General features: G+C 42.3%; 2 protein-coding genes across 3 annotated transcripts in view; one reads left to right on the top strand and one right to left on the bottom strand.

The window, feature by feature from the left end:
• The window catches only part of EIF4EBP2 (eukaryotic translation initiation factor 4E binding protein 2), a 29864-nt gene extending 22484 nt beyond the window's left edge, over nucleotides 1–7380 (bottom strand). Inside the window, exon 1 of the mRNA XM_089510424.1 lies at nucleotides 7000–7380. Coding sequence (XP_089366550.1) covers nucleotides 7000–7162 — 163 coding nt within the window. The 5' untranslated portion in view covers nucleotides 7163–7380. The remainder of the gene's footprint in view (nucleotides 1–6999) is intronic.
• A 9034-nt stretch (nucleotides 7381–16414) lies between these two features.
• The window catches only part of LRRC20 (leucine rich repeat containing 20), a 103356-nt gene continuing 99159 nt past the window's right edge, over nucleotides 16415–20611 (top strand). The window contains exon 1 of one of the 2 annotated variants that reach the window (XM_089510422.1): nucleotides 16415–16650. The gene's annotated coding sequence lies outside the window, so the exon portion shown is untranslated. Of the gene's footprint in view, nucleotides 16651–19905; nucleotides 20008–20611 lie in introns of those variants that run through there. The other variant, XM_089510423.1, reaches the window with a different exon arrangement.

Below are 20611 nucleotides of genomic sequence, written 5' to 3'. Positions count from 1 at the left end.
CAAATGTTCTGATTTTGCATGTTTTACTGATAAGAGTAACTTTCTGGGTTCTGTGAAATTCTCTCCCTTTTACAGGGCTGTCAGTTAAAGGCACTGCTCTTTGGTAGAAAGCTTTACTGAACCCAGTAAATAGTAGGACTTGGCTGCTTATAAAATTCATGGCATCACATTGCCTGCGATTTCTTCTTTGAATGTTTCATTTTTTTTCTCCCCTTTCCATATTTCTGTATCTCCCTTTTCACTATTTTTATGTACCTCTGCATTTATGTACAATGGTGGAATATCACTATTTCCCAGTGTAATATAACTTTATTCATATAAACCACATGCCCACATTTAACTATACAGTGGGCCCTTACTATCTGCTGGGGCTTGGTTCCAGGACCCCACGTGGATAACAAAATCCATGGATGCTCAAGTTCCATTATATACAATGTCATACTAAAATGGTGTCCTTTATATGGCAAAATTCAGATTTGCTTTTTGGAATTTATATATTTTAAAAATATTTTCAAGGTGTGGATGATGAATGCATGAATAAAAAAATCTGTGGATACAGAGAGCTGACTGTAATAAGCTTCTAGTAGAGCAAACATATGTACCTATATAAAACTACTCTTTGGACAAACAACAAATTTCAGTTTATTGGAGCAATCTGACACCACAAGTTCTGAGTAACAGGATTTTGACTCCAAAACACTCTGTTTGATTTAACAATTAAAATGAATTATCTGACTCTCCATATTACACCTCTCCTGTATAAATAACAACAACGACGACAACATCCAGAACAACTTATAATTAAGTCAGTCAGTTACCCATACAGAGGATACGATACCATCACAACGGCTAGAAATCATCTTTGCAAATTGCCAAATTGGTATCCTGGGTTATCTCCTACCTTTCTCTCAATAAGGGCCCCAATGTTTTAATGTTTTACTGGTTAAAACAGTTTTTGAAAGACAATCATAACATAGTTATAACGTTAAAAAATACCCCAATTAAAAAACCTTCTGCAGCAGACTGTCAACACCAAAAGGCCTTGATAAACAGAGGTCTTTGCCTGCTGACAAAAAGAAAGCAAAGATAGGGCCAATATAGTTTAAATACCACTAACTCACTGAGTCTAGTCTTGGGAGTAGCAACTGGATTTAGGCCTGAAACATTTTAACTACTACCAAAAAGCATGAAGACATGGTATTGTGCATATGTGATCTCTAAAATCCAGAACTATTCAAGGGGAGAGATTTAAGAACGCAAGGACACTCAAGTGCTTAATTCTCAGTAGATTCCCTTTCACATTAACTTGCATCTGGGCAGAAGCAGAACAAAAATTTAATCTCCTTTTTGCTGTACTCTGTCTGCAAGGCATTTTAAAATGTAAATATTAACTTATTCAAGGGCAGAAAACTAGCAAGATTTAAAATCTCCTCTTAATGGGATAGTGAATTAGAATTCCTATTAACCAATTGATTTAAGGCATTATGCATTCTCCTCCAAAAATGTGATAGATGCCATTTCTAAAAGACAAACAAGTTATTATCTTGCATCTGCCAATGGATGAATCCACAAAGCAGAGTTAAAGCAAATGACACCACTTTTTAACTGCCATGGCTCCATCCTGTGGAATCCTGGGATTTGTAGTTTGGTCTGTCAGGGAGCTCTAGTGCCTCATCAAACTACAAATCCCAGGATTCTGTAGGATACAGTCATGGTTTTTAATGTGGTATCAAACTGCTTTAATTCTGCAGTGTAGATACACGAAAAAATTACTCACATGCCTTTCTTCAGCCACATCAACCTCTAAGCAAAACAGTAACACTAGAAACTACAGAAAGTTCAGTTTATTTTCTCACCTCACACATATTATATGTTTGGCAAATAACCTCTACAGTTTTCAGACACATTAAACAGCAACTACCCACATATCCAAGCCTAAATACCCTAAAGGCACCAGATCCCGTCTGATCTTGGAAGCGAAACAGGTCAGTCCTGGTTAGTACTTGCCAAAGAATACCAGGTGCTGTAGACTGTATTTCAGAGGAAAGAACTAACAAAACCAACTCTGAGCACTCCTCACATAAGGAAACCCTGTAAAATTCATGGGGTCACCATAAGTCGACTTAAAGGTGCACACAAAAAACAGAAGAAAGAAGGCTTCTACCCTAAGCCATTTTAAATACTGTATATATTCATGTATAAGTCTAGAAATTTAGGTCAAAAATTGACCCAAAAAACCTGAGTTGACTTATCCATGGGTCAATGTAAATATTGTAAGTTAACTCTTATTTAAAAGAAGGAATCATTCCCTGATGAAAAGCAGGAGTATAATCTGTCCTGGAAGCACTGATCCCCTCTTCTCTCTCATTCATCCAGCCTTAAGAGTCAGGACAAAGAGTTACATCTGCTGGAATTTTGTAAGCTCTTTGACATTGTTTTACTTTGCTTCAGATCCTCTGCTATATGCCCCAACATTTTACCCTTTGGCTTATCCATGGGCCATTGTAAAATCCATAATTTTGGCCCCCAAACATGCCCTCAACTTATACATGAGGTTGACTAATAGTCAAGTATATACGGTAATAAGATTTTAAGATGAAAAGCACAATATACAGAATGCAATGTGTTTGTGAGGGAAATCTATTATCCAAGGAGAAAAAATATAACTTGTCAAAATCTTTTAGAAGGTCAAGCATAGCCTAAATCAGTGTTACAAAATTTTTCCTGTATCCCAAAAAATATGTTTATGTATTTATATTAACATACCCAGAAGCCTTTCAGAACTCAGCAGGGCTATCAATATACGCAGAATTGTGATGCACAATGAAGGTGGCATATGTGCATAAGTCAGAAATTAAGAATACATTGTGCAAAAACCAGGAACAGTATGGAACTGACATACAACCTAGTTATTTAGTTGAGAGCCTTGTGATGCCTTAAACACACATTTATTACAGCAGTCAGTTCCATCTACAAATCACTTTAGAAACCAAGGGCTCCAGTGCATTAAAGTTAAATGCCACAGCAAATATTAGTTTTTAAGGTGCAACATGAAGTCTGGGTTTTTTTGGTGTTTTGTTTTGTTTTGCAACAGATGAACATGACTACTGCTTTGTAATTAATCTCTATGACAATTCAGTATTTCCAGCATATATAATGAACAAGGAGGTGGACAGTGTTATTAATCCCCACATTTTAAAGTGACTGGAATCTATTGTCCAAAACACACTACAGAAATAATCCAGTTTTAAAACTGCTTTAAGTGCCCTGGCTCAATGCTAGGGATTTTGGGAACTGTAGTTTTGTGAGACATTTATCCTTCCTTAGAGCTCTAGTAACACAATAAACTATAATTCCCAGGATTGCCCCAGCACTGAGCCAGGGCAGTTAAAGCAGTCTCAAACTGGATTATTTCTGCAGCGTGTTTTGGACCAGTGTTATAAATCCCCACATTTTGAAATAACTGAAATCTATGTTTCAGGAGAAGTCTTTATGTTTAGGCTATTTAAGAGCAGGTCCAGATACTGCTCTGGATACTGTTTTGGTCTCATGTGACAGTAAGAAACAGCTCATCGTAAAGAGCCAACTTCCACATTATTTTTAAGCCACGAGTTCTGGGCTGTGACTCAAGACACTCAAATGTTGGCGATACAATCAGACTGTCCAACTAGGAGTATCTCCTTCTCCCTCCTCCATTCCACTCTCAGACTAGCTCTTTCCACTTCTAGGAAACAGGGCTAATAATTAGCTCAGAAATCCTGCTTGGCTTCACGTCTACTGATCTGATTCAATGAGCATTCAAGGCATTTAAAGTGTCACAGGATATAGGAATGAAACCCAACGTAACTATAACTCAGGGTTGGTTATTTGTATTTGTTGCTGTGTGCCTTCAAGGCATTCCTGATTTATGGCAACCCTAAAGTGAACCTATCACAAAGTTTTCTCAGCAAAATTTGCTGAGAGAGGGACTTGCCTTTGCCACCCTGAGGCTGAGAGAGTGTGGCTTGCCCAAACTCATCCAGTCGGGCTACATCAATGCTGCAGAAACAATCTAGTTTGACACCACTTTAACTGCCATAGCTCAATGCAATAGCATTCTGGGAATTGTAGTTTTGTGAGACATTTGGTCTTCTCTGTCAAAGAGCTCTGGCACCGCAACAAACTACATTTCCCAGGATTCTATAGGATGGAGACATGGCAATTAAAGTGGTATCAGCCTGGATTATTTCTGCATTGCAGATGCAGCCAAGGTTTCCATGGCTGAGGGGAGAGTTGAACCCTGGTCTCCCAATCCACCCAAACCACCACAACACACTGGCTCATAACTCATTTCATTTATTTCAATGGGTCTGTGCTCTACATGGAGAGCGGCATAGTGGTTTGAGTGTTGGACTACGACTCTTGAGACCAGGGTTTGGTTTCCCTGCTCCAGCATGAAACCCACTGGGTGGCCTTGGGCAAGTCACACGCTCTCAGCCTCAGGGGAAGGTGATGGCAAACCTCCTCTGAACAAATCTTGCCAAGAAAACCCCATGATAGGTTTGTTTTAAACTCACCATAAGTCAGAAATGACTTGAGGGCACACAACAACAAGCTCTACATTACTAAGTGTGGACCCTAACTGGCTTTCTCTTTCACTAAGGTCAGATCTGAGGTGACAGGAGAGACCTCACTTGTAGTTGTGTGCCTTCAAGTCATTTCCGACTTTGGGAAACAATAATGATAGGCAGCGCTATCCAGTATCTTCAGAGATTTGCCACTGCCATCCTGAGGCCGAGAGAGTGTGACTCACCCCTGGTCACCCAATGGCTTTACACAACCAAGCTGGGATTCAAACCCTTGTCTCCAGAGCCCTACTCCAACCCTCCAACCACTACACACTGGGCTGGCATGCCAGAGGTGACTGAAACACACTGCAGAAATAATCCATCTTGAGACTGCTTTAACTGCCCTGGCTCAATGCTATGGAATCCTGGGAACTGTAGTGTTGTGAGACATTGCGCCTTCTCTGTCAGAGAGCTCTGGTGCCACAACAAACTACAAAAATTCCCAGGATTCCCTAGCACTGAGGCAGGGCAGTTAAAGAGGTGTCAAAACTGGGTTCTTTCTGCAGTGTGTTTTAGTTTTGGCACCTAAAGCTCCTCTGATTGAGAGCTCCCTCCTTCCCTCCCCTGGAGTTGTGCAACAGTCCCTGGCTGCTGCTGCTGCTGCTGCTCCTTGGAGGCTCTGGGGCCTTGTTTACAAAGGCCTCTCAGTCAGGAGGAGGCGAGGCCTAGTCCGCCTTCAGAGGAGGCAGCAAGCAGCCTGGGTTCCCCTTTCCCAGCAGCACCACGCTTCTCCTCCACTCCCAGCCCTGCCGCCATTTAGGGGCGCCAGTAGTAACACCACACACACACACACACACACACACACACACACACGAGAGTAGGGAGGGCGCAGTTGTGACACTGCTTTCACTGCCATGGCTCTGCAGTTTGGTGAAGCCTTTTTGGCAGGGTTAGGAGAAGGAGATTAAGACACTGCAAATCTCCTCCTCCTCCAGGGAAGGCCCTCCATTTCAGCCTTCTTCTGTCCAGGAGGAATCCCAACCTGTCCTCCATTTTGCTAAGAAACTAAAGCCATGCTCTAAGAAAGACAGATACTTTTACTTTGGAGTATTCTTGTTGTCTGCCTCCAAGTCCTTTCCAACTTATGGCCACCCTATCAGAACATTTTCTTGGCAGGGTTTGTTCACAGGTTTGCCATTGCCTTCCCCTGAGGTTGAGAGAGTGTGACTTCTTGCCCAAGGGCACCCAGTGGGTTTCCATGGCTGAGCCAGGATTCGAACCCTGGTCCCCAGAGTCCTACATAGGGTTCAATGCTGAAAGCACTACACAATGCACGGGGTTTTCATGGGGCTGAGACATACATACAAACCCAAGGCAAAGAGAAGAGGGACAGTGACTAAGGTAAGAGTTCGAATCCCGCCTCAGCCAGGGTTAGCTACACTCTCTCAGCCTCTCAATGGCAAAAAAAAAGCCACCCCTTTGAACAACAACAACAACAACAAAAGCCCAGGAAACCCCATGGGTTGATAATATTCCTCTAAAGAATGGATGTTGCTTCACAACAGTGTGGCCCAATAAGTGGACAGTACGGTCCTGCAAAACCAGAAAGCATGTAACAGGGCCATCAGATTTTGTTTTGGTATGTGTGCGTGTGTGTGTGTGTATAGGGCCATCAAAAGTCACACAACAGACAAGTTGAGGCAACACTCCCTGAGGACGGGGGGCTGTATCGCTTTTGCACTCCATCAAACACACACACTCATTGAGTGCTCACTATACGCACGCACACACACACACACCATTACTACGATCCGCCCCACAACTGCCACCACAACTCCAACCTCGTCCCCTCGAAGGCACACACACACACTCTATATATATATATATATATATAGAGAGAGAGAGAGAGAGAGAGAGAGAGAATATAGAGAGACTGTATATATATATATATATATATATAAAATGTATACACAATATATATATATATATACAGAGACATACATACACACACACATATATATGCACACAATATATAGATATATATGTAGACACACATACAGATTATATATATATATATATATATATGTATACACACTCTCTCTCTCTCTCTCTCTCTCTATATATATATATATATATATATATATATAAAATAGGATGGACACACACACACACAGAGAGCCAACATGGGATCTTGCATCCTCACTGCAAGAATAACCCAGTTTTGACGCCTCCTCCCTCACCATGGCATCCTGGGAAGTGTAGTTTGTTGCTGCACCGGGATTCCACAGCATGGAGCCGTGTGTGTGTGTGTGTGGTGTGTGTGTGTTACTCTAGCACCCCAGTCTGAGCCCGCTGTAGCTGCATGCCTGGCTGAAGGCTATGGAATTCTGGGAGTTGTAGTTTGAACTTGGGGGCCCCTGCCAGACCCCCTGGCCTTGAGCGTCCTGCCTACCTCCGGGGGTGGTGGAGAAGAGGGTTCCTCCGGGGGTGGTGCAATAGTCGTGAGGTAGCTGCGAGGAGTCGCTGAGGGAGACCGTCCGGGTGGGGATGGCGCGGCTCTGGCTGGGCTGGTGATGGCCCCCGCCCCCGCCGCCGCCGCCGCCCGAGGAGGACATGGCCCCGAGGCTGCTGCTGCTGCTGCTGCTGCTGCTGCGCCCTTTCGCCCCGGCGGGCTCCCAGGGAGGAGAGGAGCAGGAGGAGGGGGGAAGCCTAAGCCTAAGGGCCGGAGGAGGTGGAGGTGGGGGCGGCGGCGGCGGCCTTGGGCTTCCTGCGGGAGGGACTGGCCTCTCTTCTGCTGCGACCACCGCCTCCACCGCCACCTTCTCCCTCGGCCTCCAGCAGCAGCAGCAGAAGGAGGAGGAGGAGGAGGAAGCGGAGGGGCGGCGTCGAGGGCGAAGGTTGCGGCGCTCAGGCAGGAAGAAGAAGAAGAAGGCCTCCCTCTCTCCTCTCGGGGGCTGGCAGTGGCGCCGGCTGCAGGGAACGCACCCACGCGGCCCTTGGCCCCTCTCTATGGCCGCCACTCGCAAAGCCCCCGCAGCAAGCAGAGCCAAAGGGGATTCCACTTTGAAACGCCTGCATGTTCTCATATTCTCTCTGTGTTGGGTCTTGTGTGTCTCCAGGCCTAAGGGTGAATGCAGATAAAACATTTCTAACATCGAAACACGTCAATATTGTGTGTGTGTGTGTATATATATATATATAGTGTGTGTGAATGTGTGTGTATAAATATACATATTGTGTGTATGTGGGTATATATGTGTGTGTGCATATATATATATATATATATATAGTGTGCGTATGAATGTGTGTGTATATACATATTGTGTGTGTATCTTTATCTATATCTCTATATACACATACACACACAGAATCATAGAGTTAGAAGAGACCACAAGGGCCATCCAGGCCAACCCCATTCTGCCATGCAGGGAACCTTGCCACATGTGTACATTGTGCATTTTGGTTGGCCAAATTAGCACAGCACTGCCTTATGGATTTCAGATGCCATTCTACTTTGCTGTATGGCCAACCTGGCTACCCCTGGATATCTTTATTGGGCCACACTTTACGAAGTCAGCATGATGCATCTTGTTCTGTCTGTCACTAATACTGGAGGAAGTTGCACTGACCCATTGAAACTTGGAACTAACCTTACAGTCCAGACCCACTGAGGACACACATCCCTAAAAAGCACTCAGGGTCCTGAGGCACCTTGCAGGGTGTTTTATTTGGCACACACTTAAGTGCAACCCAGACCTTGGGTGTTGACTTCCCCCTCCTCCAATGGCTCAAATGTAAAAGACCGGTTTGCATTACAGTGATCCTGCTCTTGCATGAGTATCCAGATACTCACTTATATGTACGTGTGTGTGCATATGTGTACTCAATAGGCTGCATTACATTGAGGACAAGCCAACCTGAAACGCAAGCTGTTGTCTTCCTGCCAAGGCCGAGAGGAGGAAGATAAGGCTGGGCACATTGTGAACCTTCTTAGTGATATTGGCTGATTGCATGTACATGGGCACATGTTTTGTTTTTGCAGAAACCCAGCACACAATGCTGTTTGAAGCACACGCTTGTTTCTTTTAAGTACAGTGGAACTTAGCTACCAGGAAAGTTTGCATATATTTCATCCTGAAATGCACATGCTTTAACCAATGCTGTTTTGCTGCTCATAAGTACCTGTGGATACGTACATTTTGGGCATGCGCACATGTTCAAAGAGTCTTTGTTGTTTACTGCCTCTTACATTTATAACATTTGGACACAACGACATGGAATAAACGAAGCTTTCCCCAGTCACGGTTCATGCCATGTTTAATTTTTGCACAGCAAGCTGTTGCTAAAAACCCAAGAGCAGTAATGCCAGTGGTAAAGTTTGCTTTATGTCCCCAAGCTGTCAACTACAGGATGCCCAGTTACAGGGAAACAAACAAAGAAAATGTTGGTTACCCACATTGGTAGGTCATCAAGATAGAACCCACAAATTAATATATAACGGGGATTTTAATAGCTCAAATGAATACCAGCGAGAGGACTCCAGATAAGCTCAAAGAGTCGGGATCTCAACTATAGAATCATAGAATTGGAAGAGACCACAAGGGCCATCCAGTCCAACTCCTTGCCATGCAGGAACTCTCAAAGCATACCCGACTATGTATAACAGGTCCAAGAACTAGAACTCTCAGAGTGCAAAATACAACTTAGTTTTATTAACAGCAATGGGGAAGAACATCTGCACAATCTGTGCACACAGAGTTTCCTTATTACATACATGCAGCAGCAATGCCCAGGTATTTGATAGAGCTGTAGAGCTCCAGGGTAGGCAAGCCTACAATCTGATGACACCTGGCTACTATACAATCCTGGAGACTCCTAAACTCTAGAAACATTAGCAAATGGCACAGGATTAGGTGGTGATTTAATAAAAGCTATTCTGTGTTTTAAGTGCAGCCAGTGTGATTGAGTGGTTTGGATGCTGGACTATGATTCTGGAGACCAGGGTTCAAATCCCCACTGAGCTATGAAATCCACTGGAGACCATGGGCAAATCACTCAGCCTCAGAGGATGGCAGTGGCACCTTCCCTCTGAAGAAACTTGCCAAGAAAACCCTGTGATAGGTTCATCTTAGGGTCACCATAATTCAGAAATGACTTGAAGGCACACAACATTTTACATGTTTACTAGGGAATAACTTGCATTAAACTCAGCTCAACTACCATGTAAAAATAGCCCTTTAAATTATGCAGGTGATCTTTCACACTATGCAGTTGTAAGTAACACTTTGATTCCACTTTAACTGCTGCCATGGCTGCATCCATTGGAATCCTGGAGTTTGTAGTTTGGTGAGGCACTAGAGCTCTCTGATTCAGAATTCAAAGTAACCCTTCTTAAAACTGCAAATCCCAGCTTTCCATGGAATATAGTCATGGCAGCTAACTAGTGTGAAAGGGCTCCAGGATGTAGGGATTTGGGGAGGGAGAGATTCCCATTCTAGCATATGATCTCCTTAATTTTACCTGACATCAGTTTGTCTTGTGTTAATACAATTGCCTCTTGCCTTTTCAGACTGATGCTCTGTATTGGTTGCTTTTAACACCTGGGAAAACTAACCTCCTTCACAGACCACCTCCTGAGCTATTGCTGAATCTCAGATAGTGGGATAATACATGTTTGCTGTCACCTGTTTGGGTATAACACTGCTATTCAAAATATGAACTAGCAGAACAAGCGTTAATAATTAATTTAGCCTGCTGCAATATCACTTTACTTTTTGCTGGTTCCCAAAGAAAACGTGAAAAGAGAACTTGAATTGTGTGAGTCTGTTGTGTGCCTTGAAGTTGTTCTTGACTCATGACAACCATAGGGTGTTCACCTGTTGTAGGGGGTTTTTTGAGCAAGATTTGTTAAGAGGGGGTTGCCTTTACCTTCTTCTGAGGCTGAGAGAGTATGACTTGCAGAAGGCCACCCAGGGGGTTTTCCCAGCTGAGCAAAGATGCAGACCCTATTCAGAGTCGGAGTCCAACAATCAAACCACTATATTATTATTATTATTATTATTATTATTATTAACCTTTATTTATAAAGTGCTGTAAATTTACACAGCGCTGTACATACAATCTTTTTAATTGGACGGTTCCCTGCCCTCAGGCTTACAATCTAAAATTACAATCTACATTATGTTTGGCTCTTCACTGTGCAAGTAGCCATATGCACACCTACATAGGAGAAAATCCATTAAGCAAAGAATAACTTATTTCTAGGCTATGTGAGTAGGAATTTTTTTAAACAGGATGTTAGTAGGATAATCTTATGCATTTTCTGTACTCAGATCCACTGTGTTCAATAGGTCTTTCTCCCATAGAAATACAGATAAAACTCTAGCCACCGCCAGCAGTGTCTCCTCCAGGGCCACATGCCACTCCAGTTCCTGCCCATATGACTGTTTTGCTGCTGCATACTCCCCACTCCTTGCTTCCCCTTGCCACACTCCATCTTTATTTAAACTTTCTAATTTGAAAAAGTCTTCCCTTTAGCAACATTCAGCTTTCTTTGGACTAATAATATTAAATAATATCTGACTCAGTGTGTCCTGCTGTTTCCTATTGCATTATGTCTGGATCAAGTGGCAAAATATTCTTAGCAACGTCTCATATATTGAAACATTTCCCTCCCCACAAAAACCTTTAATAATGAACAGCGCCATATGGTGAAAATCAGATGCTTGGCTTGCACACCATCAAGAATGCATTTTTCATTATATGTACATTTTGAAGAAGAAGAAGAAGAAGAAGAAGAAGAATGCATCGCCATTTCCTCTGCTGTTTATGAACTAATCCAGTTAAAGTACCTGTGTTGTTAATTCTCCTCAAGATAAATCTCCTACTTGCTTCACTGGGAATTTGAATGGACTTTATAGACTCTATAAAGGATGTTAACATAGTATTTAAGATAGTCTCTTAAAATACCATTAGATGTGATGGTAAACACTGGTTCATTATAAACCATAGCAAGCTTTATGTTTGTATGTTAGTCTGCTCTCCACCTCTCTTGGGGCTGCACAGAGCATTAACTTTTATTTTTGATTAACTGCACCTTATTCCTCAGGAATTTGACAATCCATGCTTAATCTCTTAACTATGTTTTTATTTGTAACAAACCACCTTTAAACCATGGATTATAAAAGTGGCTTGTATGAAGTTAAAATTAACCACTATCTGAACACATCTTGCCAAGAAAACCCCATGATAGATTAGATAAATCAGAAACTGTTTGAAGGCACAAAAGAACAACAAATTGATTTGAATGTAGCCCTGAACTATGGTTAATTAAATTCTGGAGGCAGCTGCTGTTTACCTTGTCTGTTGTAGGCATACACAGCTACAATAGGATCAACTAAAATCCCATTCTTTCCCAGCACAAGCTTTATTGCACCCAAGAAACATCTTTGTTTCCCCAGCCCTCCTTCACAAACCTCCAAAGCGTGGACCTGGATGCACATTTGTAGTATCTCTACTCCATGCCAGTATTTAAGCCACTGCTGCAGGAAAAAAAATCCTTATAAATTCTGCTGGGAAAAAATGATATATAAAATCCGTTCCCCGTGGCAGAAACTGCGATGGCAGGTGGTGAGCAGTTGGAAGTTGATAAGAGGTTATTACAAACCTAGGCAATTGCTCACTTCTAGCCCAGAGTTAAAAGTACAATTTTGCTCCCCAAAAAACGATGCGTACATTACAACCTTACAATGTAGGCCCTGCTCTCAGGGGTTAGAATGAAAAACCCAAAGGAGCCTTCTGACGCCTGAAAGCCTAGTAGTTTATTACAGTAAGTTACTTCAGCTATAATTCACAAATTCAAGTCTTTCAGGTGCCACAGTCTTTTTGTTTATTTATTTGGCTGCATTGGAAACAAAGACTGCCCAGTTGGAAATTTTACCCCAAGAAGTAATATGACCTTGGTGTAACCTCTGGAAAGTTGGCTCTACACACTGGCAAGAATGAAGTTCACACCTGAGTTGGTAGAAGACAACACTAAGCTGGACGAGGGATGGATGGGCTGCCATGTCTGAATGTTCCCCTCGTCCTTTTCCTCTGGTTGACACACACCTCTTGCACACACACAGTTTACTCATGATGACAACCAAATACAGGTTACAGCCATCAAATTACAGAAATAATTAAAACCCTTTAAAACTTCCACAGTCAATTAGCTCTATAACATATAGAGCCATGTTTACACTAAAATTACAAAAACATCACAATTTCCCACACTCTATTCAAATTAATATAATCTGTTTACTGTAGATTCCCATGAAGGCCTTTATCCTCAAAGTCTAATATAAGTTTAGTTGCTTTCACAGCAAATCTAGCAGTGTTGAACATAACAGACTTAGTTGTATTAGCTAACAAGTAAGTGGTTTTTCTCCATGTCATTTTGGTTAGCTACAAGTTCTAAACTTCTCTTCAGAAACTTATCTCTTGGGGTTTTATATATTTTACAATCCAATGTAGCATATAGTGTATGGTGTCTTCAATATCCCCACTTCCTCAAATGCAAATACGCTGCTCCTTGGGAATCTTTTTATATTTCCCTTCAGTGTAGTTGGTTTTCATTAGTTACTTTTAGAAAAGGGAAGCTAGAAGAGAACTTTGAAGCTCTTTGAACTTTGAAGTCACACTCTCTCAGCCTCAGGGGAAGGGCCATGGCAAACCTCCTCTGAAGAAACCTTGCCAAGAAAACCTCATGATAGGTTGTCCTTAGGGTTGCCATAAGTCAGAAGCAACCTGAAGAGGCACAGCACACATGCAACAAAATTGGGCAAATTACAGGAGTTTATCACCCTATGGAGATCCCGAAGAAAAATGGGATTTAAAAGATATTTAAAGCAAAACAAAAACAAAAAAGACCACAAATGCGGGACGTTTATCTGACATCACAGTCAAAGTGAAATAACACAAACTGAAACCGAACGCAAAGCAGAGAAAACTAGCAGCTTTTTCCTTTCCAAACTTCATGAAAGTAAAAACCTACCATTTTTCTCTGCTTTACCTCCGGTTTAACTTTGCATTATTTCACTTTGGGGGTCATTATGTGTGATAAACTTCCCGCATTTGTGGTTTATTTTTAAAAAATTGAATGTAGTTTAAACCCCATTTTTCAGCGGGACCTCCTTAGTGTGATAAGCTTCACACTCTCTCAGCCTCAGAGGACAGCCATGGCAAACCTCCTCTTGGAATAAACTTGCCAAGAAAACCCCTGGGGGTTTAAGAACAGGTGCCAGGCTAGCAACAGCCAATCAGAAGTTAGCTGGAGGCAGCCAATAGGATGTCAGCTGGTAAGAGAAGAACTCCATTAGTGACAGTTGGAAGTCAGATAGGGTTTTGTTTTCAGACAGTTAAGGTATAATTGAGTGACAGTCCAGAGTTTGGGGACTGCGAGAGCTAAAGTTGGGAAGGAATCGACTTAGCTCTGTGACAGGGTCAGATAGGGATTTGTTACATCCAGAGAAGGATAGTTGGAGTAAGGGTTCCAGGGAGAGGCAGGGACGGTCAGAGATAGAGTCCAAAAGTGATGGTTTCTACTCTTACAGCCTTTAAGAAGGCTCTTAAGACGGATCTCTTCCGGCAGGCCTTCCCTACCTAGTTCCTCTCCCCATTTACTGTGACTTACGTTGCTCTGTCCACCAATTCTTCTCTTAAATGTAATGAGAATTGAATTAAAAGTAATTAAAATTAAATTCTTGCCTCAGGAAGAAAAGCCCTCCCTCCGTGCCAACTGTCATCATCAGGCCTGGCTGGGAGGGAGTGATACAAGCCCAACTCCATCGGGTCTAACTGTGAATTCTGTAACTCACATCGTTCTCTTTTATTTTATTGTATTTTATTATATTGTATTCTCTATGTATTTCTATTGCTGCAAAATGCCCGGATTCCTTGTGATTGGGTGGGCTATAAATAGATAAATCATCATCATCATCATCATCATCATCATCATCATCATCATCATCATCATCCTTATTCAGACCACAAGTTGAACATGAATCAACAGTGCAATGTGGCAGCTAACAAGGCCAATGCGATTTTAGGCTGCATCAATAAAAGTATAGTGTCTAGATCAAGGCAAGTAATAGTGCCACTTTATTCTGCTTTGGTCAGGCCTGACCTGGAATATTGTGTCCAAATCTGGGCACCACAATTAAAAAACGACATTGAGAAACTGGAGCATGTCCAAAGGAGGGTGACTAAAATGGTGAAGGGTCTGGAAACCATGCCCTATGAGGAACGACTTAGGGAGCTGGGGATGTTTAGCCTGGAGAAAAGAAGGTTAAGAGGTGATATAATAGCCGTTTAAATATTTGAAGGGATGTCATATTGAGGAGGGAGCAAGCTTGTTTTCTGCTGCTCCAGAGACTAGGACCCGGAGCAATGGATGCAAGCTGCAGGAAAAGAGATTCCACCTCAACATTAGGAGGAACCTCCTGACAGTAAGGGCTGTTCGACAGTGGAATGCACTTCCTCAGAGTGTAGTGGAGTCTCCCTCCTTGGAGGTCTTCAAATGGAGGCTGGATGGCCATCTGTCGGGGATGCTTTGATTTGGATTTCCTGCATGGCAGAATGGGGTTGGACTGGATGGCCCTTGTGGGCTCTTCCAACTCTAAAATTATATGATAACTCAGAGAGACAGAGTTGCTGGAGTGGGATAACCTGTGGAATTTGATTAGCCTAGTTGGATAAGGCAGAGATAAATTCAAGAAGGGAACCTAATACCAAGTTTGTGAGAATCTTTAAGTGAAAGTAGTTGATATTCTCTAAGTGACAGTAAAGTCACAACATGAATGCAACTGAACAAGTAAAACATTGTCAAACCGCCGTTTAAATAAAGTTTTATTGTTCATTTCTTAAAAGGCTCGTGTGGTACCTGAATACTTACCATGCTACTTATCCATTCAAAACATGTTTTAAGAATAAAACAGCAGCCACAAGAAGGTGACAGGAACACAAGTTAAATAAGATAGGGATTATAAGTAAAGTGTCTTGACATAATTTGGTGGCAGTGGTGGAATAACAAAACCCATGGGGCTGCCACAATAGGAAAGTACAGTCATCCCTCCATACTTGAGGCTTTGATTATTCACAGATTTGATTCATATGTTCTCTCTAGGAATCTCTAGGTCTTCCTCCGTTGCAACTGTATGGTCAACTTTAACTAAACGTTGCACTGAAAGACCTAGATATTCAGAGAGAATGCTGTACTGTACTAGGTGTTTATAGCTTCTCCAGGGCAGTTCTATGGTCAGTGTTTGTCAGACATTGACCAGAGAGTTGCCCTGGAGGACCTAGAGATTCCTAGAGAGGTGTCCTCTCAGGTAAAACATGGTGTTTTTGTTATTTGTGGTTTTTCCATATTCACGGGGGTCTTGTGCCCTTAACCCTAGCGAATATGGAGGGACAAGCATAGTTAGGGGAGAGAGAGGAGTCTCGCTTTCACACATCAGTGCCAAACATAGTGGTGGAAAATAACGTGGTTGTCACACCCGCCATTAAAGCGGTCACAGAGACGCAGTAATGCACATCTTTTTACTTTTGGGATTTCAGCGACATTTCTGACATCACTTTATTTTTGCAATTGCGCATGATAATTATTTTAACGATTGCTCTCCATTTTCGCTTTATTTGTGGGACGCTTTAAATGCGTTTTAATCTCTCTTTAATGCCGAAATCATCCCCAGTGTGATAAACTCCCTAGGTTTGCCACTGGAAGGCACACAACAACAACAACAACAAAGCAGTGAAAGCAGCAGCTGCGGGAAGAGGGCGGGTGCGGCCCCTCCTGCTCAGCCCCAGCCTGGGCAGCGCGGGAGGGCGCTCTCCTTCGCCTCGCTCCTCCCTTCAATCACTTCGCTTCGCACAGATTCCCTCCTTGGCACAGTTGGGGAACCGTCTGAAGGGGGGGGGGAAGGCAGCAACGACAGCAGCTGTTGCTGCTCTTCACTATGGCAAGGACAACGACGACGAGGAGGAGGAGGAGTTGCGTGGTTTGCGTCTGAAGAGAGGCTCCAGAGGAGAGAAAAGGGCAACCCCCCGGTGCTGGGCTTTTGGGGTAAGAACAATCACGCGCCAGAAAGAGAAAGAACAAAGGGAACCGGCGCTGGAGAAAACCGTTGGGCGCGTCACACTTGCGAGCGCGCGCGCCCGGTTGGCCGGTCACGTGACACGTGTTCGAGGGAAAGGCTAGTATTAATAAGGGCTCAAAATGGCGCCGAGGCCGGACTTCCGGTACTAAAGGAGCGAGCGGGCGCTCTGGTTCCAACACTACTTCCCTCCTCCTGAGGGCGCCTTTTTATTCGCATCTTCGAAGGGCTAAAAGAGAGACTGCAGAAATAATAATAATAATAATAATAATAATAATCCCGCCTCGTCAGTATGATACATCAACAAAACGGCTTATATCAGTAAAACATATATTAAAATAAACCCATCGTCCCTCCTTCCCTCATCCAGTTTCACGTATTTATAGCACAATGAAAACTAAATACGGTTAAAATCATTAAACATTAAAGTCAGTCATAGCAGTTTGAATAATCCATTTTAAAACCACTTTAACTGCCCTGGCTCAGTAATAGGGAATTCTGGGAACTGTAGTTTGTTGTGGCACCTGAGCTCTCTGACAGAGAAGGCTCAATGTCTCACAAAACTACAGTTCCCAGAATTCCCTAGCCCTGAGTCAGGGCAGTTAAAGCGGTTTCAGAATGGATTGTTTCTTTGGTCTGTTTGTCTCATGCGCCTTTCCTTGGGCACTGCATGTCCCCTTCTTCACAGAACTATTATTATTATTATTATTAAAGTTTTATTCATAAAGTGCTGTACATACAATCGATTAAAACAGATAAAACAAGCCTGCCCATGCCTTACGTTCTGCGAAAATAATTAAATATATTAATACATTTTAACATTCAAGGAATAAAATATAGCTGACAACAGATTAAAATAACGTTGGATAGAGAAATCATGTAATGTCTGCAAACACTTCCCTGAACAGTATGGTCTTTAACTCAGTTTTGCAGCTGGTTAAAGCGGCAATGGACCGTACTCATGGGAGAAGGAAGTTCTAGGAGTGAGGGGCAGCAAGTGAAAAGGGATGGAACAGTGAAAATCCTTGGCTGGGACAAGGAGAACTATGGAGAAATGTTATTTCCATGTCTGTGCTGCCGCACCCTTCTTTACAATCCTGGGATTTGTAGTTCTATCTGGCTCCCTCGGCTTAGTAACGGAGATGAGCACCGTCCCCTACAGTCTAGGCCAGCGATGGTGAACCTTTTAGAGGCCGAGTGCCCAAACTGCAACCCAAAACCCACTTATTTATTGCAAAGTGTTGTGTGCCTCTGGCTTTCTGATAACAAACTCTGTGCTGGGGCAACAGCACATGCCCACAGAGAGGGCTCTGAGTTCCACCTCTGGCACACGTGCCATAGGTTTGCCATCACTGCACGACTAGGCAATACAGTGGGCCCTCTGCATTTGCTAGGTTTAGGGGCACACAGGACCCCTGTGAAAGAGAAAAACCCGCAAATAATAAAAGAAACTACACTTGCCCCCCCCTATTCACTAGGTTAGGGACACAAGACCCCCCGTGAACATGGAAAAAATGCAAATAACAAAAACGTCATGTTTTTACATGAGAGGACACGTCTCTAGGAATCTCTCCAGTGCAACTCCATGGCCAACGTCCGACAGACACTGACCATAGAACTGCAATGGAGGAGCTACAAATGCCTTGTAGAGTATTCTCTCTAGGAATCTCTAGGCCTTTTCGGTGCAACTTTTACTTAAAATTGACCATAGAGTTGCACCGGAGGACCTAGATATTCCTACAGAGAACGTATTACACTCATCCCTCCATATTTGTGGCTTTGATATTTGCGGATTCGATTATTCACGGAATCTGGGGAATTTAATTATTTGCTTTCTGGAGATTTTGATTGAACAATAATAAATATTGGGGAATTCTGGGTATTTTGGATTTTGGTAAAACATTCTGGGGAATATCTTCAAGGCTTGTTGGCAACACTGGTGGGGAGTTGTAAAGTGAGAACAAACAGCCTTTGTGAGTGCCATCCTAGGGGTGTTAGCTTGGTGTTGTTTTCATAAAGGATTACTTTAATAAAAGAATGAAGAGCAAGCTGCAAGAAAAATAAAAAAAAGTGGTTAGAGAGATAGGAATTTGCTATGGGTCACTTATGAAACAATTCTATTAATGGGTCTGTGACTAATCCAAAAGTCATCATCTGGTTTGCAGGTGTGCAGAATCTGTGTACCCAACACCTTGAAATAAAGCCATTTCAAAGGAGCTTCATAGGCACATTGGGCCATCTACAGTATAGATTCTATACTCTAGAAATAATGCCATTTGATACCACTTTGACTGCTGCAGCTTTATCTTATGGAATCCTGGGATTTGTAGTTTTACCAGGGCTTTTGCCTTCTCTGGCTAAATATGCTGGTGCCTCATCAGACTACAAACCCCAGGCTTCTGTTGGTTGGAGCCATGGCAGTTAAACTGGTGTCAAACTGTAGGTGCACCCCCAAAAGGGGAGATTTTTTGTGTAAGTGGAGGATTTACAGGTTATGAGAAGTAAGGCTGCTGCCACACTTCAGTAATAAAGCAGTTTGACACCATTTTAGCTGCCATGGCTCAATGTGATGTAACTCTGGGATTTGTTCTGTGGCACCAGAGTTCTCCGACAGAAGGCTAAGTATCTCACAAAACTGCATATCCCAGAATTCCATAGCATTGAGGCATGGCACTTAAAGCGGTGTCAAACTGCTCTTTTACTGCAGTGTGGCAGCTGCATTAGTTTGATGAAATCAGCAAGACTTAACTTCCAAGTCATATTGATAAAAGTGGTATAATTACAGGTAGAATGCAAACAAATGCTGGCTCCATTGTGTTATAATGTTGAGGTCATCATTATCCCATTATATATATTTTTGATTGGCAATTCTTGAATACTTATCCATATTATAGGAATAGGATGCTTCCAAACAAGACTGGTACTGTACAGCCACCATGACACATTACCATGGAGGTGGGGGATAATTTCCATTTGCAACTTGTCTCTTTTTCTATTATTCCTTTACCCGTGTGTGTGTGTGTGTGTGTGTGTGTGTGTGTGTGTGTGTGTGAACAATGCCTTTTTCATTTGCAGCATTGAGGACCCAGAGGTTTAGTGTTACTTCTTTTTTGGCAGAGTACCTCATCTTGGCAGATTGGCTTTCTGTCAGCAGTTCAGCATTTTAACTTGAGTTGTCCCAACTAAATATAGAACCCGAGCTGCATTTGTGGTAGGTAGGGAAAAAAACCGTAGGATCGATGACATGAAAAAGAGTATGAAAATTGTATGTGAAAATAGAACAAGTTGGCTGTTATAGAAGAGATTGGAGTAAGCATTAAATATAGGTAAGTTTCCCTTAACCAGAATGCTTGGGACCAGAAGTGTTTTGGATCATTTTTTAAAAAATGGAATAATTTCATATACATAACAAGATATTTTGGAGATCGGACTCAAGTCTAAACATGAAATTCCTTTATGTCTGATATACATGTTATACATATAGCCTGGAGGTAAGTTTATGCCATATTTTAAATAGGTTTGTTCAGGGCAGGAACCATCAGAAAGCAAAGGAATCGCTATCTTAGCTACCCATGAAAAAGAGGTTTTCACCTCTGCAAGATTTAAAATTTCTTTCCTCTTTTTTAAAAAGTATGCTACAATATTTTTCTTCTCTTGATTTCTGTTTTAAAGTAGGTTTGATTCTGTAGTTGTGTTTCCCCCCCACTGTAATAGTATTTTATCAGCATTTTGCCTTTTGTTTTTTATGCTGCCTAGAAAAAGTTGTAGAGTGAGTTGCATATATATGTAAAAAAACCCTTAAATTTAAAATAATCATGATTTTTTTTCAGATATTCTCCAAATTCAGTGGGTCTAAAGTAACATCGAGGCCACCTGTCTAGTAGATATATTGGTAGACATTCTGTGTCCCGTTAACAAATTTCCAGAGCT

Source organism: Sceloporus occidentalis, unplaced genomic scaffold (assembly GCF_023333645.1).
Source record: "Sceloporus occidentalis isolate IW3139 unplaced genomic scaffold, rSceOcc1.0.p SCAF_2, whole genome shotgun sequence".
NCBI classification, from domain to species: Eukaryota; Metazoa; Chordata; class Lepidosauria; order Squamata; family Phrynosomatidae; genus Sceloporus; species Sceloporus occidentalis.
The sequence above is the reverse complement of the archived record's forward strand: the minus strand, read 5'-3'. Positions and strand labels throughout refer to the sequence as shown.